Genomic DNA, 24,274 nt, shown 5'->3' with positions numbered 1-24,274 from the left:
ACCCCTTCTAACTAAGCAGGCCGCCCCATGTTGACATGAACTGTGACTGTCTGAAAGGGAAGTTGTGTATTCCTATAGATAGTAGGCTTCCTGATACCACCACCGTGATAGTGTCTCACTGTCCAGTTATATAAACCTACTTGGGTTACTTTTGTTTACCAGCTTAAAGGTCAAATGATTCTCCTTGCTTGAGTTTGATTGAAATGCTGCAGTCTACAAGGATTGATCATGTGTAAGTCTCTGAGATGGAGATGTGACTGGTAAAAGAATTTCAGTACCACTATTGTAATGAAACGATTGTTTTCAACCTTTCTGATAAGTAATGGCCAAATATTCGGGGCAGGCGGAAAACTGATACCTACTTAATAAGAAATTATGTTTTTCTTTTCGGAATGACTTTTCCTCACGTTGTCAATATCCAGTCTTGATCTGGACATTGTGAGAAGTATCGTGTGAAAATAGGAAATTGTCGCTTTGTGATTTGGATACCTCTTTAACTCCTTGGATGATATACATCAATACTTAGTCTCACTCTCTCTCACTCTCTCTCTCTCTCTCTCTCTCTCTCTCTCTCTCTCTCTCCCTCACACACACACACACACACACACACACACACACACACACACACACACACACAGAGTTTGTTGTATTACTGGGATCTTGCTATATGCAAATAAATTATTGTAAATGACCCCACTATTGACTGCCCAACAATTGTCCCAGTGTTGTAGAATGGAAGCATTTCCCTGTTTATGTGACCTGCAGTGCGCCCAATGTGGACTGGGCAGAGTTGTAGGTATGGCAGCAGCTGGGCGATACGAGACCATAATCTCTCAATATCGTTCTCAGCATTTGAGGCAAGTGCTGTCTTATGTTGTATTGACCAAATGCACACCTTGTGATGTTGTGCTTGATGCTGCTGCAATAGCTAATTTCTACCATGCTGTTTTGATGATTGATTATTTTTGATTCATCCTACTTATAGTTCAAATTTGGTAAGTGAAAAACATGAACATTTAAAATTGTTTGGGATTAAATAATTTGAGTCAGATGTGAGTAATTATCCATCCTGAATTGCTCAACATATACAGAGTTATCTTTCCTTTACGAGTTATCTCCCCTGCAAAATGTGCCAGTGCATGGTGTATTTCTTGTGGCAATGCCTGTCAGAAACACCTAAATTAGTAATTGGTGGCCACTGGACATAACGTGATTCCCCACGAGGCCTGATTTCATCTCGTTTGTCCCCCTTCATAGATGACTACTTGTTTTATGGCAACATGATGGTTCTACTGTGGCAAGAACTACTGTCAGTCAAGCACCCTACCCATCTGGAAATGTCAGATTGCCATCTTTAAATAACCTTTATTGATCATGAATTTGATTTTCAGTTTTGAACATGCTCAATATTGACGATCAAGAGGGTTGATTATTTGATGTCCTGCCATAAAACCTGTGTTTCCTGTGTAAGTACTCTTAGTAAGAGTCTTACTTCTTCGAGGAGTCCTGCTATTCCATCTAATATAACTTCACAGGGCCATTAATGTGTTGGCTGTTTACAAAGAGCCTTGAAGAACTACCCCCTGAGGCCTCATGGACATTGTTTTATTCTTTTCCTTTGTCACCTTTTTTAAAAAATGAGATCCCATTCTCTTCTGCATTCGGAAAGTTTTTAGTTAATAGGTTATCTTGTTTATTTGTCTCCTCAGAGGTGAGGGGTTAGCCAAATGGTTACAAGTGTTTTTTTTATCCCCAAAAGACCTAGGTTGTTAGTGTCTCCAGTGTCATAATGTTGTTGAAAATTTCTGAAAATAGTGCTAAACCCAACACTGTTATCACACATTCAAGCCCCCTTGCCACCGCCAGCATCGGTGCCATTACTGATGCACTCACCCTCGCTGTAATCAACCAATGCAACACAGTTCGTGCTCTTCACTAAATCACTCTGATTTTCTTCAACTTAGTACAGCAAAGTTGTCCTTCCTTGATCAATTCACAGAAACAGCATCAATCAGAAAATAAAAGCATTGCTTCTCAGTTCTGTATCTCACTTGATCCCTGAATCTGTCTCATCTTTGTCCATGTGTATGTTACTGATATTTAATTTGCCTATTGATAGGGATCACCTTCAACCTGAAATTGAGATTTACTGTATGGTTAAATCTTGCCAATGCTCGGCTTAACAGGTTGAAACTGACAATCTTTTCTCGACTGTGTTAAATGAAATAGACTTCTTTACCTAATGCTCATTGTGTATTCTCTCAGGCGTTTGTGTTCAGGCTTGTACTTTTGGCCCCCACTGGGGTGAATCTTTGCTTGTGCGCAAACAGATTTTAATTGGGTTGGGGATTATCAGAGACTTGACAAATAGACAACATCAGCCTGTTTTTTTGGCATGCAGATTTAAATTACATTTTTGAATTTTGCAAACTGTTTAAAGAATGAGTTTGATGTTTGGAATTGATTTGGTGATGAAAAACGATCTTCCCTTTGCTGCATCTGAAATGAAAGTGATGAATTCCAAAACATTTTAGAATTTGATTCAATATGAATATTTTGCTGTTAGTGATTTTCTGCTGTATGAATATTCATCATGATGGCAATTACAATTGCTTTGTTTGGGGAAACAGGAATATGAGTTTCTCTTCGAGTCATGACAGCTGCACACGATTAGATGTCATGATAGATGACCTCTTGTTGTGGAAGTTGTAACAGACAGTGACAGCTTCATGAGAAGTGGCACAAACTGTCTTTGTTTGAACTACAAAAACACAGACATTAAAAGTCTTGTCATGGGTGAGCAGGAGCAACATTTGGAGTGATGTCTCATTTCATATTTATGCTTTCACAAACTTTGTTGGTCTGACATATTATGGAATATTTTGTGTGAGGTCACTTAGTAATGGGTTTGAAGTAAGTCTCACACAATATTATCTCATGTCAACCCCATGTTATGGAGATGTTTTGTGTTCATGTGGGTGATTGAGTGAGTGAGGGAGGAAGGCAGGGATGGATGGAGGGTGGGTCTGTGAGTGAGTGAGTGAGTGAGTGTGTGTGTGTGTGTGTGTGAGTGTGTGTGTGTGTGTGTGAGTGAGTGAGTGTGTGTGTGTGTGTGTGTGTGTGTGTGTGTGTGTGTGTGTGTGTGTGTGTGTGAGTGAGAGTGAGTGAGTGAGTGAGTGTGTGTGTTTGTGTGTGTGTGTGTGTGTGTGAGTGAGTGAGTGAGTGAGCAAGTTTTCTTCTTAAGCCGACATTATTACAGTTGTATTGCAGTGGAATGTAAATAATCAGTAATATTTACCCATTCCCAAGTTTTCTATGACAACCTGTGGACACTCTTATACCCTGAAATGCCTCAAGTAGTTGAATAATATCAACAGAATTGGATATAAGCTGTTTAGGTGTTTAATCCAACATAAACCATGACAACTATTTTTTATGTATTGTGTCCTGTTTCTTGCATGTTGACAAAAACATCTGTAAAAAGAATTAAACTAAATTGGTCTTTGGACGATATTTAGAATGAAGTGTCTAACCATGAAGAATAGGAGACTCTTTATGCATGACAGCCTAGCCATTAGCTTGAGCTGCAATGTTTGTGGCAACTGGGGCTGATGTCTCAAGTAAGTGTTCTTAATCCGAGTGGGCTTCCTTGTGTAAGTTGGCCTGGCCATGCTCCTTCAGGTCAACCTGTCATGTAGGTAAGTCTCTCGGGGTAGAGACTCACTGGTGGAGAAAGGATGACATTTGTTGTAATCTGATAATCAGCTAATAATAAGCTAGTGTCTTGTGAAACAACAACATCACTGACATACTTATAATTTAAGACCTACTTTGACAGAGGACACAAGAAATTTGAAGGAAGTTGAAGGATGTTTGTCCCACAGAACACATTGGACAGGTTGGTTTAGATTTGGTTTGGTTTGTTTGTTGTGTAATGCCACATTCAGCAATATTCAAGCTATATGACGGCAGGCTGTAAATAATCGAGCCTGGATTAGACAATCAAGTGATTGATATCATGAACATTGATCCACACAACTGGGCTAAGATGACATGCATCAACCAAGTCAAAGAGCCTGACCACCAGATCTCGTTAGTCGACTCTTACGACAAGCATAGTCGACTTTTAGGGCAAGCATGGATGGCTAAAGACCTATTCTACCCCAGATCTTCAAGGGTCCTCTGTAGTAGAGCCACCAATGAAACGTCAATGATGGTGGTCCATGATATATCCTGTGATACTAATAAAAATAGTGAGTGAGGGTTTTATGCTGCTTTGACAGTATTTCAATTGTTTGTTAGCTCAGTTTTGGAACACAAGCCTTAGTAACACAGGTCCAGTTATGGACCACATTGGCAGTGTGTGAGTTGAGACTCGTCCCAGCCCTAACATTAGCAATAGACTATGTCATTAAAACTCTCCCATCCTTAACAGTCAAGTTACGTAGTAATTGCAAAATCATACAAGACAAATCCTTAAGTTCATTTGTCAAGTTGGTAAGTCTCTTGTAACTGGCAGTGAAAAGACATCATTTGTTGTTTTATGACATTCAATAATTTAGCTTGGGTAATCTGGTAAAAACTCCATCATCACTGACATCTGATAAACTTGTGGAATCAATACTAATTTGTTGATGATGAAGACGTTTACATCCATTATGTCATCTTGAAGCTGTTGGGATCTTCTCAACTTCATGAGAAAGTGGCAGTGGCTAATGTTCCATAGGTAAGAGGATTAAGCTCACACAAGCCTGGATATGTAACCACTGCTGAGTAGGTCAGAGTGCACAGTGAAACACAAACCAGGGTAGGTAATCCATATGTGGGCAAGAGTGGTGCGTGTCACATGAATATTGATAAGGTGTTGGGAGAAGAGATAGCTGTGTGAAACCCAAGCCTTGACATTATCATAACAACAGCCATGTTTTCTTCTGTGGGAAAACATGACACAATGGAAAAACCACCCTGAGGAGTTCACAAGAATAAATAAACAGGGTTTGCAGTGTTAGAAATTGGCACTAGTCCTATAGTCCTTGTCAAACTGGCCAATAGTTAAGGCATCATAAGGACTAGTAGAAATTTGCCATTTTTAAGGGTTTTGCTGTATGTTATCATTATAAGGACTAGTGGACAAAAACAGTTTTTTTCTGTCACTGGTTTGTGTTGTCTGTTTCATTTAAAGTCTTGAGATACTGCATGGGTAGAGACTGAGCATGGTTTGAGAAGTGTGTTTTGAGGGGGTAACTGGTAAATGTTACTGTATGGGTGCATTGTTTCTCCCTTGAGTGTGTGAGTGAGTTGAACAGTATTCCAGCTAAATAACACCATGTCAGCTTAGTGTGTGAGGCAAGCCCAAAGTGATGCAGGTCTAAGACATTTATGGCTTTGGTTGAAACCAATGATGAGGGTTGTTGTGCTGAAAAACCTAGAAACACATTTTGGGCGAACCAGGATTCGAACCCACGATTATGGGCTTTTGGCTTGAGAAGGATCATTGCATACTACAGGATGTTTTGGAAGTACCTCATCTTCCTGAGGCGAGGGAGTTAACTGACTGTAAAAGTCCATTTTCCACCCTTGCCGATTTAGGCTGCAATTATGGATTTATATTTTTGGCTGAATTAAGAATTCTATGCATAGTCAAATCAAAATCACATAACGATACGAACTAGACATCCGGTTCATAAACAACATGGATTTCAACATGCAGATTTCTGTTGACTGCAGGATTTTCAAAAGTTGTGTACTGTTAACTGGGCAAATCTTTTCACGTTTTTAATCAAAGTGCTCAAGCGATTTGATGCACCTCGTGATGAAAGACTTGTTGTATTACAAAACTTGGTGGAAACTGGACTTTTAGAGTCAGTTAACTTCCTTGCCTCGGGAAGATGGAAGCACCTTTGTTGTATATACAATTGATGACATTGATACTTTGACAAAGATGAGATACACGTTGAGTGGAAACGTAAGGGACATAATTTCTTTGTTAAAATGCATATCAGTTTTTGAAAATAAGCCTGAAAGTCAAGTGCTCCATGTCACCCCTTTTGTGTTAAAGTTAAGATTTTGAGGGATCCTATATTCAAATACTACAGCCTGAAGGACCCTTGGACCCTTTTGATCACTGCATATATAGTGTCCATCATAGTTAGGTAACTATGTGTGGTCAAGTTTTGTGATGCAATGTAACACCATTTCCACGGCTGTTTTCATACAAAAGTGTTGCATCGATCACAAGCCCTTGTCCTTGGGAAGGTTTACTGAGGCTGGGATCAATGAAGCATGACAACGTGGCCTTGTGGAGAAGTCCATAGATACTGTTTGTGATGTCTTGACCCTAGGATATGGTGTAAGCTGATCAGAAAGCAATTACTGTATTCAACATTATAAGCGCCCTGCTCTAATGAGCGCCCATGGTGATATTTGCAATATATTGGCTAGTGAACAATCCCAATTAGCACTTCTTCTGATTGATCAATGTACACAAGACTTATGTATTCATGTTAATACGCACAGACTTTTCTTTTGTATCATTTCAGGTACATAAACCTAGAAATTTACAATCTTTCAACTCTGTTTCTTTAACCAAAATTATATTCTGATAAGAGCCCCTTATTTCTAATTTTGAGAGCTCCCTGGGCGCTTATTACGTCGAATACGGTACTGTTTGCTGATAGGCAGGTAGGGATCCAGGTCACCCAAGAGCACTGTGTTCCTTGTACAGCAAGGTCATCCATCATTAGTATCAACAGCATTTTGATAGCTGCAATATCATTTTATGAAAAGTTTGTATGGATTTTTCCACAATTTCTGGGACCTTGCAGAATTTGGGGGCAGAATAGGTACCAAGTATCCGATGTTTGTCACAAATGCTGACTTATTGAGGAGTGGGTGGTAAAAATGTGTCCCCGATTGTTAGCGTTGTTCAACTTGATAGTGTGGATCGTTGCTCATGCCATCGACCACTGGTTTGAGTGACCCAGACATTTACAGATTGCCATTATCTGGAGTTAAAAATGAATTAAAACAACATTTAGTTAACATCTAACATTAGCTGGAGATGTGTCTGTAGTGATGAATATGTCAGTGACTGTTGAAAAGAAAATTTTAAATATTACAATTACACATTAATTTTTTTATGAACATCTCACTGAACACAGTATGTGAGTAAAGTTGTGTCGGTTTGAGTTATTGCTCATAAAGCAAGTGTGTGGCAGAAAGCCTGAGTCACACGAACCCATGTCCCAGTGGTGACATAATGCCAGCTATCTTGGTCCAAAGTCTGAGACCTCACACTGCAGATGCTACAGCTCGACTTGACTGGATCAGGTGTCCACCAGCCTCAATAACTAACATGTAAACAATCACAACAACAGCTGGACTCTTTGGTCATTGTCATGTTCTTGTTAGTACAGTCTAAACAGAGATCACACTTTATGGCTTTTTTCCTACTTTTCATTTTGATGAAACTGTTCCATTTGTGTGATTAAGAGTAATAATTGTGGATTGATTTCTATGATTGTCATGTTTCTTTTAATGCCTTTCGTCCACTACAGTTTGATGTTGTTAATAATAGTATTTTATTTCAGGAATCCGGATATTCTAGGTACTGATTGGGCATGACTTTGTTTATGTTTTTTACCCACCATCAGTTGCATAATGCTTTCAGAATTGTTCAAAACTTGCCTTTTTTCCCTCAGAAATTTATTTTCCCGGAAGGCCAAAGAAAATGCATCGTCAGAGAGCGCCCCGGGATGGAAGCTGTTTGGTCGTATCCCTCCCAAAGCTGCCACAGAGAAGGACCCGGTTCAAATCTCCACCGACTATCAGGCCAAGCAGAGAGCCAGTGCCCATTTCCCTGCCAGTCGAACAAAGAAACAAGATATAGAAGTTCTCTCCACCACAGCCCTTATACTGGAGAACAGGCCCATGTAAGTGTTCCTGTGCGATGATGGTGACAGGATATTCAGGAGCTGTGCATTTTACTGAGTGCATGTTCAATGTCAGTTTGTGCTACACCCTAATCCTGCACAAGCCTGACCCTAACATTGTAAACAACTTTAGATGTTTTTTTAATTTTCACTTGTCCACTAAATGATCTACTATAGAGTTGCCATTTATCTGAAGGAAAAAGGGTCTGTCCACAGGGAAATGTCACTGGTCCCAGGCTAGCAGAACCTACAATTGTCTGTTTGAATCCCATTTCAGCTACATTACTTCCAGGGTTGTCAGCACCACACACCTGCTCATGGGTTTCAACAAAGTGGTAAACGTCTGAGACCTGCACCACTTTGGTCTTTCCTCCCACATTAAGCTGACACACTGTGATATCCTGTTGAAATAGTACTGACTCACGCACTCAATAATTTCTCCAGCATTAATCTGCTAAAGTCATATACCTGAAACACTGCAGTGTCAGATTCAAAATCACCCAACACCTTCATCTGGTCAACTTATCGACATGCCTTTCTATCAGTGTGAGATGGGTTTTTTAAACCATGTGATATTTTTACATCTTCATTGAGAAGCACATATTCTGTAAGAGACCCGAGACCTTTATTACGGGTTCTGTAAAGAGGTAGTGATGTGTAGCAAAGTGTGCGACTGCCAGGACATAGAGTGCATGTATATTGTTGCTGTCCTCTAGTCATGCTATCTTGCTGCAATAGAAACCGGGAATATACAATTACTCCACCTTTAAACATGCAATACGCCTTCCCAGGCTGCCATTAGGATCCAATTTTCATAATATTGAGCAACAAAACTCATTCCTTCTTTCCAAGAGATATTGATTGAAATAGTCCTGCAACATTTATATTAAGCTTTGCCCTCTGCAGTCTGAAGAGAAGTGACAATTTTCTAGTACTTCGTGGTGGATGCAAGGATATTTTTGGTTGTGAAACTCATTAAATGGTCTTTGATGCAGTCCAGTATAAATGTTTTTGCACAGGTAAAAAATCACTAAAAAAGTTTTTTTGCTGAGCTTAGCATGAAACAATATGGTTGAAAATGATTGTGTTTGGAGTTTACATGCATTATTCAATAGACTGGCTTAAAAAGATTGAATGCTGGGAAGATGGAACTGAGAAGGGCTGAGAGTGATGTATGCATCTGGCTCTGGTTGTCTGTCATGGGATGACTGTATCTATGAATATTACCACTGTCAATAACCTAGTCTACTTTTCAAATTACCATGAGCCCAGATTCTACAGATATTAGTTTGGTGGGAGCTGAAAGAATCTTTTTTCATGAATATTGAATTTTGTAATTATATTTTGTTATCGGTACATTTCCATCTCAATCATGTCAATAGCCATCTTTTTACAATATCGGGCCAAGATGAAATAAGCTGAGGACTACATTTCTGCAGTGACCTTTAGCGAAGAGGTTTTCATCATCAGAGATGTTCATTGTTATCCATCATGTTGCTGATCTTTGGCATTAGCTGATTTGTGATAGAGCGCTGGTGCTTTCACATAATGCTTCTATATCTAGAGTCACTGCAATCTGTCAAGGAACTGTTTGTGCTTCCTGTGTGAGTTGTGTCCCCTAGATGGTCAGGATCAGCTGCTTGTAGGTTTGAATCTCTGCCAGTACACTACCCTGTTGGTTTCACCGAAGTGGTAACATAGTCTTGTAGATCAATGATCATGCTAACATACAGTTGTTTTACTGAAATACTATTCATAGTTACCCCAAGACTCTCTCACTCTCTCGTACACTCAGTTTAAAGTTGTTCTAGTGAACCTACAGTGATTAATCTTTATCATGTTTATTACAGTTCTTTTTATCATTCTCATTTGTCTGTGACATCCAGATATTCGCATCAATTATGATGCTTGATTTGTCAATGCCATACCCATTCTCATGGGTTACACCAAATTTGTAAACATTTACAATCTGTTCCCAAGGGCTTTCTGCCATATCAAGCTGACATGTGATATGACTGAAATATTGTTTGAGGTGGCTTTGAATTCAGCTCATTCACTCTAACTCCCAACATAAGATTTCACTCACTCACTCTTGGCTACAGGAACCTGCCATCCAAGAATCCGGAAGAAGCAGAGAAGCATCGACAAGAGTATGAAGCCATGGTGGAAGCAGCCCGGAGAAAAGGTAGTCAAGATTTACATTGTTATTGAAAGTACTAAATGGAAGCATTGCCACAAACACCAATCCAAGACTCTTTGATATGTACCAGGGGCGGTCGGGTAGCCTAGTGGTTAAAGTGTTCGCTCGTCACGCCAAAGACCTGGGTTCGATTCCCGACATGGGTACAATGTGTGAAGCCCATTTCTGGTGTCCCCCGCCGTGATATTGCTGGAATATTGCTAAAAGCAGCGTAAAACCATACTCACTCACTCACTGATATGTACCACAATTGTCTTATTGACCATCAGGGGCAGTCGGGTAGCCTGGTGGTTAAAGTGTTTGCTCGTCACGCGGAAGACCCGGGTTCGATTCCCTACATGGGTACACTTTTCTGATGTCCCCTGCCGTGATATTGATGGAATATTGCTAAAAGTGGCGTAAAACCATACTCACTCACTCACTCACTGTTATTGACCATCAGACATTTTGTAAGAATTTGCTTCCGCTAATATCTGCTTTATTATTTTCAAATCCAGCATGGCCATGGCTCAATTTTGACTTGTGATTTATGTAACACAATATGATTTGGGGAGAAACAACTAGCCATTCGAGGTTTTCACTTGTCCGAGAATAAAAATCTGTTATACCCTAGGCCAAGAATTCATCGAGAATCATTCTGAATGTGATGAATGTTCTCGTGGTAATGAGGTTGGAATAGTGGTAGAGCTGATATGAAAGGAATATAGTGCAGGAGTTATGAACAGTGATCAGTGTTGTAATGTGTGGATTGCAGAACAAAAAGAGATGAAGCAGAAGAAGAGGCAGTTACAGCAGCAGCTACGTCAGGAGGACCAACTGGTGGCCGCAGCCCGCATCTGGAACAACGAAGTCCTGCCTAACTGGGACACACAGTGAGTGGGGGCGAGGGTTTGTGTGTGAGGGGGGAGAAGATGTATGTGTAAGAGGATGTGTGTGAGCGGGGAGAAGATGTGTGTGTAACCAACTGGGACACAGTGCACTGGATAGTGTGGGCTATAGGGGTATGACTTGGGACACCCACTGAGTGGGGGCGAGGGTTTGTGTGTGAGGGGGGAGAAGATGAGTGAGTAACCAACTGGGACACAGTGCACTGGATAGTGTGGGCTATAGGGGTATGACTTGGGACACACAGTGAGTGGGGGCGAGGGTTTGTGTGTGAGGGGGGAGAAGATGAGTGAGTAACCAGCTGGGACACAGTGCACTGGATAGTGTGGGCTATAGGGGGATGACTTGGGACATCAATGGGTATGGAGGAGTGATTACACCATGGAACATGTTTTCTGAAAGCGACAGAACATGAAACTGATTCCAGTTTATATGTGTTCAGTACTTCCCCCCAACAGCCATTGACTGATATCAAATGCCTTGAATTAATCTGTTCTGTTTCCCCCAACAGGAAAGGCAGTAAGAAGGCGCGTGACCTGTGGTGGATCGGCCTGCCGCCCAACGTCAGGGGGAAAGTGTGGAGGTTGGCCCTCGGCAATGACCTTAACATCACTCAGGGTAAGTCTTCCAACACTCAACTTGTAGGATCCCCGGGGGATTCCAGGGCAGAGTAGGTCCCCAGACCCCATGCTTGTCGCAAGGGCGGGCTTTTTAAGATTAGGTGGTCACAATCTGTGAGCTACAAGGCAGGATCCAGCATTTTTAAAAGGGAGGGGCCCACAATATCAAAATCCTGTCTCAGGTAATTTTACTGCCTACAACATACTGCATTTAGTTTTCAAAAGGAGGGGGTGTACAGGAGTACTTGATCTGAGCAAGTGTAAAAGCCCTGAAATATGTTTGAATTTATTTTATCATGAATTTGAGAATAATCTCATAGAACAATTTTGATCATTTCACAAATGAATAGTACAAGTAGAATTAATTAATTACGTATTGTGAAATTCAAACTATCCAGGATACTTAACTCATATCAAAGTACTAAGTCCACCACTAATAAAAGTTCCATATTGTTCCATTTCTCAATTTTCTGGTGTTCAATTTATGGTTGATGTTTTTCATTGCACAACATACAAAACATGATTTTCATTATTCCTAGAACTGTACGAGATCTGTGAAAGCCGAGCTGAGGACCGGATCAAACTGATGCAGGAATCAGCCAGCGAGTCGTCAGGAGCAACAGAAGGTTTGTGATCAAGGGGAGATAACTCAGTTGTCTTAGACATGACTTAAGTCATCCCACTTGTCTCATTTTGATTTTAGATCTCACCCATTACACATCACACTAGCTGTCCAGGGTCTTATCAGTTTGTGTAGGGGCGGTCAGGTAGCCTAGTGGTTAAAGCGTTCGCTCGTCACGTCGAGGACCTGGGTTCGATTCCCGACATGGGTACAATGTGTGAAGCCCATATCTAATGTAACCCGCCATGATATTGCTGGAACATTGCTAAAAGTGGCGTAAAACTACACTCACTCACTCACCCACTCACTTATCAGTTTGTGGAAACATGGTATTTCGATCATGTCCTCAAAAGATCTGGGTTTGTAGGAATATATTGAAATAATGTGGAGATACTTCAAGTGTATCAGGGATGTTGTCTGTAAATTTTGTCAAAGAAAAGAAACTATGTTTGTGTTGCTGGAACAGTGGCTTAGTGTTTTCAGTTCTCAAACAACTATTGTATTTTTGTTTTCAGTTCTCAAACAAGTATTGTATTTTTGTTTTCAGTTCTCAAACAACTATTGTATTTTTGTTTTCAGTCTCAAATGAACCTCCGTCCAACAAAGAAGACAGCGTCAATGTCATCAAACTTGACGTATCCAGAACATTCCCTCAACTCTGTATATTCCAGAAGGTAACTAACAGTAACAGTGTGTTTCCACATGATTATTCCGGCTGAGCAATATAGAGATCATATTTGCAGTGTCTGTTCTTACTAGAAAAGTATTAAATGAATTTATTGAGGAAAACGGAATTGTATGATTTGGTTCAGTTCATCAATTTCTGTACACAATTTGTGAGCTTTGCCTCCATAGAGATTACATTATAAATATGAATAACCCAGCATTGAGTATTGGGAGTGGATCATAGCTCATTATGGCTCACAGATCATCAGCAGTCATTGGTTTCTTTTGGTCTGGGCTTGAATACTTTAACTGCTGCCATGAAATAGTTGTTGTAACGCTGTATTTGTTACATGATTACAAGCTTGGTGTAATTACATAAGTAAATGTATAATGATTTGTTATTACTCAAAATGATAGATATTTTGTTAGAATTGTTATATAGTGCAGCATCTGTACCCGCTGAATAGAGAATTAGTTTATACAGATGCGCTCTTTAGCTAAAAAAAAATAATAGTCTTGTTCTCAGGCACCGCCTGCATCATCACAATGTCCACCGCACGTTTGGATTGTATTTCCCTTTTAAAAACATAAAAAAATCCCAATACTTGAAAACACTGTGATCCAATATGTCAAACAGTTACTTCCCTTTACATGCGCACTGCTTTACAGTGCAGCTTGTCTTTGGTAATGGCGGCCATAGGAGTTTGTATGCTTCTTTATGTATCCCAGGTTGATGGTACACAACTGTTTCTTTGGTTACATACTAGTTTGAACAAGCAAAAAACAAACAAAAAAGCAACCGAGCTCCCGCAATATATTTTCAAAAGTCAGTGCCTGAGTACCAATTCTTTTATTTTTTTAAGCCATATCTATTATCATGCATATTGCCTGTCCTGTGGTTAGAATTATTATTAAAGTATTTATTTCGTCCAGACCTTGTCTGATTAAAAATGATACAAAATGGCATTTAGCATTGACAGTCAAAGGGAGACAATTCAGGGCAAACCATTCAGTTTGTTTATTTGTTGTTAAAGCCACACTCTGTGGTATTCCAGCGTTATGATGGCAGACTGTAACTATTTGAGTCTGGACCGGATCCAGTGATTGACATAATGAGCATCAATCTACGCAATTAGGACACAATGACATTTATCAACCAAGTCAGCGACCCTATCCCGTTTGTGACTGTATTATAGATTGTTTTATCATAACCTCATGAAATTGAAGAAATATAAGATTTGATACAAACACCAACTCCTTGAACACCCTGACCTAATCCTGTATGATGATAGGTAATTGTATATCAAAAGGAAGCTACTAATACATTTATCCTGAATAGTTTGAAAATGTCTTGATCAGATATGAGTACAGATAAAATAACAAAAGATAAAAAGGAATCAACTTCAATTGGTAATCAAGCCAAGATAAAATATATGTATTGGTACAAATTATGTTGATGGAACAATCTGGATTTCTCATATTTAACAAAGAAAAACAAACCAAAATTTTCATGTCTTTATTTCTCACAATATAAGTTTTCAAAACTTAACATGGACCGGGTGTCTTTGTCAGTCAAAAGCACCTAATTAAATTCCTGGAGAAAATAATTGCCTTGCTTGTAAACAAATGGTAAATGTCTAAATTTCAAACAGATTATTCTGTATAAACAGTAAACTCAACAGATGCATCAATTTAATGACAGTGTACTACAGCTCTTTATATCAATGTCACACAGAAATTCACTCTTGTTTTAATGAAACACGTTTTGATATTTGAATTACCGGTATGTATTTAATCATGAAATACTTTGTTTAGTCTGACCATGCTGAAAACATACTTTCGCTAGAGTGAAATAAATAAGATTTTTATTAAAATCAGGTGAAATATCACGTTTTGTCACACCTACAGTCAGTCTGCCTCATTGACTCTATGGTTTTCTGAGTAAGGTCATGAAGATCACAAAGAAAATATAAGACTTTATTTTGTCAAATGAAATGTTTATCTCTTCTTGTGGTTTACTTAAGTTGATATCTTGACTTGAAAATATTAAAATATTATAAAAATTATAAAAATGATCACACCACTTGACTTGATTGAAATAAACTAAGGTTCAAAAGATTGTTAACAATAGTAAAATATTACATCATAACAATATAATTATTGCAAAATGACACAGTAAGCACAACTATATTCTTACATATAAATTGATGTGATTAATAATCAATAATGCATGGCAATTGCCTGCACAAAAGAAATCATTTTGTTTTAAAAGTTTCAAAACATGTTTGTGGACATAAAACCTGATGGGTTTCACAATTAAACAAAGGGAATAAATGAGTTATGATTGCAATATGCATGGGAATTAAAAATAATTCTGTTTATACTTTAAGTTTATAGTAATGTCAATATCAATTTATGCATTTGAAATATTTGAATACAAACTGTTAAAGAGTTATCTGTTTCTGTAAATTATATAAAGATCACATGTAGATTGAACATTTACTGGCCATTAATTAGTTGGGTTTTTGTTAATTTCATGACATGATTAATTTGGTACAGTAAAGTAAATATCATTTTGGTAGAAATATTGTTCACAAAATTGCAGATCAAACTGTATTTTACTTCAAATATTTACACACCCTTTATGTAATAATTCAGTTGAAATATTACACCTCATGCTATCTAATCTGTCAACACTGACAATCAAAATAACAACTGTTCACAATCACAACAACACAAGTAGATCTAGAGGTCTAATATTTTATTGGAATGCATTTGAGTCCATTACAATTTACATCAAATACGAAACTGATGCAAAATTCTGATTTGTTACGATTGTAAATTCTCAGTAGGTTACAATTTGATACATTATATGAACATATCAATTTAGTTAGTTTCTGACATATATCTAGATTTGGTCAAAAGGTCAATATTTCGACTTCAAATACAACCCGCAAAGTTATTTAAACTCACAATAAATAGTTTGGCTTAATGGTGTGTAAACAATGAATTAATCTTTACAAGATCTCAGTAGCATTTGTATTAACTTAAGTCTGTTCAACTACCATAAACTGCACTGGGAGTTACCAGGTGGTCATGGATATTTTAAATTGAAATCGCAACAGAACGGCCAGACTCAAATTTATATCGGTAAGGAGACCAGATAACAGTAGAATAGTTTGTCAATGATAAGAATAAGAATAATGTTCAATACTTACGATAAATGTATCGGGATTGTTAAATTGTCACAGTTTGTCCTTATTGCGTGTCTTGTTGACATCTCCATGTGTTTCATGTGCTATCAAGCCTTCACCTTCTGCTCTCCAAGCCTCGCTTTCAAACCGGAAGTAGCGAAGTGTGAAAAAGGTCAATACAACACTACCAGTAACTTACCCTTCTGTTACTCGAGTGATACTCTGTGGATACTGGGAATCTTAATGAAGAAGATGTAAGAGTTTGATCGGGAGTATCTGCTCTTGGATGGTTGATACTTGTGTTATGTTTCAGGGTGGGCCATATCACGACCTTCTTCACAGCCTATTGGGAGCCTATGCATGCTACAGGCCCGATGTTGGATATGTAAGTACCGGTATTGTCCCCATACAGCACCATGCATCTTTCACAATATTGCCTGTCAGGTACAAGCTACAGAAACAGCATGTTAAGTCTCATCAGAACTGATACTTTACTTGCTTAATCTTGAAAATAACCTCCTTGGATGACTTATCTCTCCTTCAGAGATAGAATCATTGCTGAGATTAAGGTAACTGGTACTTATTATCTGTTTTAGGCTGAATAAAATAATAGTCTTGGTTATCAGGCACCACCTGCTTGTTCATAAAGTCTGCTGCACGTTTTGTTTTTATTTCCATATTAAAAACCCCCATAAAAATCCTAATACTTAAACACAATGCAGAAAAAAAAATTGAAAATGGAAACAAAAACGAAAGGTGCATTGAACTTTATGATGATGTGGGCAGTGCCTGAGAACCAAGACTATTATTTTTTTAGTCTTATGGATCAAGTAATGGGTGACTGTTACACGTAAAGATCTTTGTTCTCTGACTGTCAGCACACACATACCTCAACATCCACTTGCAGCTGTCCCTGCACTATGATCACTGCCTTATGTTGTATCATCTTTTCCGATGTCTTTTCATTTAACAAGAGATAAGTTATGATAGTTAAAATGTAATATTTTCATGGGGAAATATTTGCTGTTAATCCGAGGAATTTGGCTGTATTTGGCTGCAGCTGATGTTTGTTGTCCGTCTCTCCCTCAGGTCCAGGGTATGTCATTCATCGCAGCCATCCTCCTCCTGAACATGGATGTGGCAGATGCCTTTGTTTGTTTCGCCAACTTGCTCAACAGACCGTGTCAAGTCACCTTTTTCCGCATGGATGAGGCCATGGTCAGTAACGGTTATCTCTCGTTCCGGTATTTGAGAGCATATGATCCCCATCAGGCGTACATCAAACTGTCATTTTGCATGGCGCTCATTATACCTTCGTAAACTACAGCTCTACCCTTGAGAGCTGCACATGCACAGTTGAGGAATTATGTCAGGGTTTGAAATATTAATAATATTATAAAAAAATAATAATGTTTTTTGGTTTACTTTATATGGTGATAATAAAAAGGATTTATGAAATAACCTCCTCAGTATGTGAAATTAGTCCTGAAACAGAATCTTGTCTAACTTCTTGCTAACACTAGTCCATGTATCTGTATAAAATCCTCCAAAGTGATGCTTATAAAGTTTGGGCAACTCAAGTGTTAGCTCGGACTCCATCATTGTACTTTTGATTTTTTCAGATGATGGCCTACTATGACACATTCACAGAATTCTTCAGAGAAAACCTGCCTCATCTACATGATCATTTTGTTGACCAGGCCCTCACACCTAATCTTTACCTTCTAGACTGGTGAGTTGACAAGCGTGGCACAACAAACAACAATACAAACAACAAGAACAGATCAACTACTGTGAAAATGATATCAATGTGTCAAGTGATATGAAAATGTATTAACTTTATTGATGCATGCCACACAGGTGCTTCCTACATATATAGATGCCTTTGATTTGATATACCAGTTCCACACCGCTTTGTATTTGGCAAGTTAGAGGAGGGAATATTTAAGTTGGAGGGTGGGTAATTTGATTGGTGAGAAGAAACAAGTAGATTAAGAATTTGATTGTTGGGCATAAATAAAAACTATTTTGTTCCTGGTGTCCACCTTTGTCACTTTCAACCTCCCGTGTTTGTCCCACTTTAACAAGGGCAGGTAACGTGTTTGCCCCACTTTAACAAGGGCAGGTAACATGTTTGCCCCACTTTAACAAGGGCAGGTAACATGTTTGCCCCACTTTAACAAGGGCAGGTAACGTGTTTGCCCCACTTTAACAAGAGCAGGTAACATGTTTGCCCCACTTTAACAAGAGCGGGTAACATGTTTGCCCCACTTTAACAAGGGCAGGTAACGTGTTTGCCCCACTTTAACAAGGGCAGGTAACGTGTTTGCCCCACTTTAACAAGGGCAGGTAACATGTTTGCCCCACTTTAACAAGGGCAGGTAACGTGTTTGCCCCACTTTAACAAGGGCAGGTAACCTGTTTGGGGTTTTAATGGGAAACTGAAATGGTTGGAGAATGTTGTTGTAGTTGTGAAATTGATGTAGGTGGTATCCAGTGCCCATATGTCTGATGTAGATTGTCATAATTGTGATTGTGAGGCTGAGCCAACAGACTATCTCATTAAGATACTGCACTGGGAGTTACCAGGTGGTCATGGACATTTGAAATTGAAATCACAACAGAACGACCAGACTCACTTGCTAAATATATATCAGTGGAGACCAGATAACAGTAGAATATTTTGTTAATGATAAGAATAATGTTCAATACTTACGATAAATGTTGCCTTGATAGTACCGGAGTGGCTACATTGTCACCGTTTGTCCCGATTGCGTGCCTTGTTGACAGCCTCGCTTTTAAACCGGAAGTAGCAAAGTGTGAAAAAGGTCAATTACATGAGCTTGTCATGAATACTGAATATAAAGAACTACATCCTGTCCAACAAAATAAGTGCATTGCAGAGTTCATGTTACCATTGTATTAGTTCAACTTGTGTTGACTTGCCATGTATCTCTTCAGGATATTTCTAATCTATGGCAAGTCTCTACCTCTGGATGTAGCCTGTCGGGTCTGGGACGTCTTCTGTCGAGATGGCGAGGAGTTTCTATTTCGCACAGCTTTAGGTAAGATTAATATCTGGGTTTGCTCCAGGCAGTCTGAGGGTTATGGGTAACATAAGCCTGGGGATTCAGCATTGGAGGTGTGTGCTTTGAATTCTCTGTGATACCAAGCCTTGACACTGTTCCTTGTGACTTGGGAAGAGGCAGTCAATAGGTCATTTCTTTTGGTTTCACTTATACAGTGGGGAAAATGATTTGTTTTGTCCATCAAACTGTTAAAACTGTGAAATGTTGACAATCAGTATGTGGTGCTGAGAACCTATTTTGCCCATATCTGAATGGGGTCATAAAAAAACCAGAAGCTGGTGAATCATTTGAACAATTGGTTTACCCATTTGTTATCATTGGCACGATGTAGGAGTATTTGTAATACATTTGTGAATGTTATTGTTTCATCGTTGAAATATTTCATTTCTTTTCCAGGAATTTTAAGGTTGTATGAAGGGATTCTAATCAACATGGATTTCATTCATCTTGCCCAGTTTCTCACCAAACTACCTGAGGACATTTCTGCAGACAATTTGTTCCGCAATATAGACACAATACGTATGAACAGTGATAAAAAGAAATTTGCTCAAGTGCTGTCGATACACCGTGAGTCCAGAGAAGACTTGTCATGAGAATAACTGTGGAAGCGAGTCTTCAACAAATGTGATATTAACAGAGCTATCAGAGCTACCACCACTATCACCCTCGCTCATGTCCGACCAGCGTCCAATCAGTTACACTCCATCCGTACCACACCTTTCATGGACAAATGTCGGAACACACCAGAATGACAGGAAGGTTCATCAGGGTGTGCTGAGCAGATCCAGTTCAGCTTTTTCTCTAGTCTTTATATGACAAGATGTAAACAGATACTTCTTCGAAATATTCAGATGGTGACGTGAAGCCAAAAGAAACAGATTTTCAGCTTAAAGTGCCATTCATGAACATCTATCATTTCAAGATGCACTGAATTTTTATTCAGGCAAGAAACATTTTCTTTACATTTGTGATATTGTCAGATTGTGTTTTTTTCATCATCTTGAAACGTTATGATACAATCATGATATGAGATTTTGCATCAGTTTTGAGTCAAGAGAGCCTTGTAAATTGATGTCAGTAGAGTATGGAAATAATTTATTGTATTTAAGTATTTCAGAGTTCCATTTTGTCTTGCTTTATGTTGATCGATGACCTGACCAATGAGATTTTGTTACAGATCTGTGTAAATAATCCAGCTAATGAAATTGTACATCCTGTATTCTAATTTGTCAGTGAGGTATTACATTAATGTTGATAGTCATGGCATTGTGATTTGGTGAGGGATCATCACAGAGGTTCATAGTTCACACTGACTAACAATAACTCTATGGGTGGGTAGCATTAATGATTTGCTCATAGCCTTAATGGCTCTGGTTTAATTGCTCAATGGGAATTGTCGCTAAATCCATTGTTGCTTCTGATACTGACACAATAAGTAGATGCCTAACACCTGATTCTATCAACTGGTAACACTGTCAAGGCAGATTCAGGATTTTGCTCGATTTTTGAATTTTAAGCTTCAATTAAATACTGAATACAGGAACCTTATTGGAAATTTGATAGTTTAATGATAGGATTACCACCAGAATAATATCACATTCCAACCGAGATAGTACTATTTGTCTGCACTTGAAATTGTTCCTTTGAAAATGTGAAATATTTTTGAAAGTATTTTGGATAAATTCAATGCAGGACATTTTGAATAGTCTTCTTTGCACTTTTGTGATGACCCCTTGCTTGTCATTTGCTTTGTGTATGTTGTTAAATATTTAACAGAAACTAGATTTTAGTTTTGTTCAATTTTAAATTGTTAAGAACTTCTGGGATCATAGACATACATAATATACGTGCATGACAACAGGGGATGATGACATGTTGACAACTTGAATTTTGAGACATTGATATGTATGTTTGCATTCACATTGTCTGTACACGTGTGAATATAGGCAACACATATGTGAGAATACAATTGACTCCACATCCATGGATATTCAAGACCACAATGCAAGTATTGCCCACTAATAGAGGAATCTACAAGTATCGTTTCTTTCTGAATTTGGAACATTCCACCTTTTTGGACAAATAACCTTTCAGTGTATAGCATTGTACCACAGCTGTAGATGGTGTGCACTCATAATATGCAATAATGCAAATCCTGAATCAAATGTAGAATTGGAGGATGAATAATTATGTGTTTAAGTTCTTTTATGAAGATAATAAATGAAAACATCTGCCGACACTGAGCTCAATCATTGAAAAAGCAGGTTATTTTCAGTACAGAATATTAGCAGTTTGATGACACAGTCTGTCAGTGATAAGACCTATCTTGGGTGCATTTGAAAGATTAGGGTCTTTATAAGTTGAGCTAATACATAAAATATAGTAGTTAAGCCCAGGGCTTAGACTGTTGGCAGCTGATAATTCTGAAATATAGATACCCCTGGGGGTATATAGGAAAATTACGTTTTGATACCAGACACTTTAACATGGAAACTGTTGATACTGTTTACTCTGAACAGTGTCCCGAGAATCAGTTTATCTAGGCTTCAGATATTGCAGAAACTGGAAGTTATGCAATTGTATTGATGTATGTCATTCCGAAATTAAGTTTACTCTGTTTCTGCACAAATTCTTTCTGGAACACAATTTTCGGTGAGAAAAATACCTGATGTCAGTATATATTTACCTGGTTATCTTTCATCTTTATGTTTAGAAGGAATACAGTATCGAAGATATTCATATCATGTTTGCAAGAATTCATTTTGTGTTTACAAGTATTGTGTCATTAAATGACATGTTCATTTGAATTGTTGTCCAATGACCCGAGCAACTGAAGCAAAATATTGTTCATAAGAACCCACTTGTTACAAATTGGCAATGCAAATAGTTATATTTTTGTATCTGTTGATTTTGCTGTAGAAAGCAGATGTTATTTTAGAACTGGACAGTTTCAGTTCTTTGACACTTCATCGTTTCATAATATGGAAACCTCTGCGTGCACATACCAATTTATAGTCTTCAGTCAGCATATCTTCTGTGAAATTTCATTCATATTTATCTCGTAGGTTATACTTCCTCTATTCCTTTCTGTAAATATCAGACTGATGAAGTTCTTGTTTTTGATATTTCTTAATATTGGACTACATACTGTTCTTCACTGTCAGCCACAATTTTCTCATTTCCTATTCTTTGAATAGTGCATGGTTAGCCTTGGTTTCTCTGAGTCACACAACATTGAATTTTTTACACACATGCATTTGTGGGAGTTTCGGACAAGGAAACCTGATAACAACACTGGCATTCATAATGTTATTTCATCATTTCAAATATTGCAAAACAACAACATAGGAAGTCAAGAAAGAAGTAAATAGGTTTGTTTTATGTCCGTTTCCTTTCCGATTCTGTGGATTATTTTATATATGGCTGTAGTGGTCATTGATCTTTAAGCCTGTGTCATTGATGTATATGCCCCTTTAAATGTGTATGGTCTAATGTCCAGTTGCTGGTCATCCTTCGTCATACATGTATTTGGTTGATTGACCATCCATTCCCATTGATCCCGTTTCCATCTTCATTATAGTCAGTGGCATGACATCAATAATTTACCCTCATAACTATTTTATGTTGTCAGTCTATTGTGCTGTTGTACAACACATTTGTACTGTGAAACATTGAAGCTAGAGAAATCTTTCCTAAAGGGATTTTTGCTGATTATTTTTAACTCCATACTTTATTGTGTACCTGTGTACTTGATTTGAAGGACTTTCTGTCCATGCCATTCACTTGCTTGAACTTTTACTCCAATAACCCCCACTTGAAAAACAGGCCATGCTTTTACACCTATATTTTCTATATAAATTTCTATTGCATTATATTATGATCAGGACATTTGAACAGTAACTCTGCTAATTCAAGTTTGATGATCTTGTTCAATTAGGAGGGCAAACGTTGAGGTGATCTTGGTTAGAATTGGTTTCCAACAACCTGTGCCTGTTGGAAGAGACTGCTTAATGGTTCTAGTGGTCAGGCTCAGTGTCTTGGTTGTTTCATGTCCTTGTACACATATGGTGTTGACCATTGCTCATAATATCAATCACTTGATTGGCTGGTCAGAACTTGATTTTTTATAGATGGAATATTGCTCAGTGCAGTATTAAACAACAAATTATAAGTTGTCCTTATGAGTGAGAGTCTGAATTTTACACTGGGGATTAGAGATGTCAACATACTGTAGGGGCTCTTCTGTTAGCCTGCTAATGGCATAAGGTCGTCATTAACTGTCAACTCCTGCTGCTTCAAGAAGAATATAAGCAGTTATTACTGCACCCTGCAACCTTTCACTAGGTATCTGATTGTGTGCCTGGTAATATTTTCAAACAAATTGTGATACCTTTTTACACAGCATTATCAATCTTGCTGCACAATTTTCTTTCATGTCATTCCAACATCTATTCTGTATTTTATTATCAAAGTATGAAATAATCCTTATGTATGGATAATTAGAAGGGATTTTTTTTTAAAAAAAAAACCATAGTGCAGATCTTAATATGGACAATCTTTGGCTTTGATTGTTCCTCTGTTTCTTGCTCATTACACGAGTATCAAGTCTTTGAATGGCATTTAGAAGTGATACACACAAGGAAGAGAACTTGTGGATGTCAACTTCTTTATTATTGGGAAGTTCCTCATAATAAAGAAGATGACATCCATAAATTATCTTCCTCATTATACCAGTAGACATAATCAATGTATTGTGTCATCAACCCTTACTAAAAATGTTATATTCACATTTAATGTTACTCGATTTATTTTGGAAATGAATTTTACATGTCTGTTCCAGCTTGAAATAACTTGTAAGATTTGTCTTTCATTTGAAGCCTGCTACAATGTGTATAATGGTTATAATATTCCTTGTTTACATTAACACTAGCATTTGGTATGTATTACATTACTTTGTGTTTGACATGCGTCGTTACATGTGTCTTCAGTATCTATGTTTAGTCTATGCAGGAAATATCATTGATAAGCCTTTGCTCATGGAAACAAATAAGTCATGGAAATATTGTA

At 38.1% G+C, this 24,274-nt stretch overlaps 1 protein-coding gene across 3 annotated transcripts in view; it reads left to right on the top strand.

Annotated features, from left to right (window-relative positions):
• LOC139452038 (TBC1 domain family member 12-like) overlaps nucleotides 1-23,721 on the top strand; it is a 79,704-nt gene extending 55,983 nt beyond the window's left edge. For all 3 annotated transcript variants that reach the window (XM_071233323.1, XM_071233325.1, XM_071233324.1), the window contains exons 2-12: nucleotides 7,701-7,931; nucleotides 10,034-10,116; nucleotides 10,886-11,003; nucleotides 11,528-11,634; nucleotides 12,176-12,262; nucleotides 12,838-12,932; nucleotides 16,432-16,503; nucleotides 17,208-17,336; nucleotides 17,741-17,850; nucleotides 19,080-19,183; nucleotides 19,604-23,721. In XM_071233323.1, the coding sequence (XP_071089424.1) occupies nucleotides 7,701-7,931; nucleotides 10,034-10,116; nucleotides 10,886-11,003; nucleotides 11,528-11,634; nucleotides 12,176-12,262; nucleotides 12,838-12,932; nucleotides 16,432-16,503; nucleotides 17,208-17,336; nucleotides 17,741-17,850; nucleotides 19,080-19,183; nucleotides 19,604-19,800 (1,333 nt within the window). In that variant the 3' untranslated portion in view covers nucleotides 19,801-23,721. The remainder of the gene's footprint in view (nucleotides 1-7,700; nucleotides 7,932-10,033; nucleotides 10,117-10,885; nucleotides 11,004-11,527; nucleotides 11,635-12,175; nucleotides 12,263-12,837; nucleotides 12,933-16,431; nucleotides 16,504-17,207; nucleotides 17,337-17,740; nucleotides 17,851-19,079; nucleotides 19,184-19,603) is intronic.
• The last annotated feature ends 553 nt before the right edge of the window (nucleotides 23,722-24,274 follow it).

The sequence above is a fragment of the Haliotis cracherodii genome, unplaced genomic scaffold, assembly GCF_022045235.1.
Source record: "Haliotis cracherodii isolate W230 unplaced genomic scaffold, xgHalCrac1.p SCAF_9, whole genome shotgun sequence".
In the NCBI taxonomy this organism is placed as follows: domain Eukaryota; kingdom Metazoa; phylum Mollusca; class Gastropoda; order Lepetellida; family Haliotidae; genus Haliotis; species Haliotis cracherodii.
This window is presented reverse-complemented; position numbering and strand designations above follow the sequence as displayed.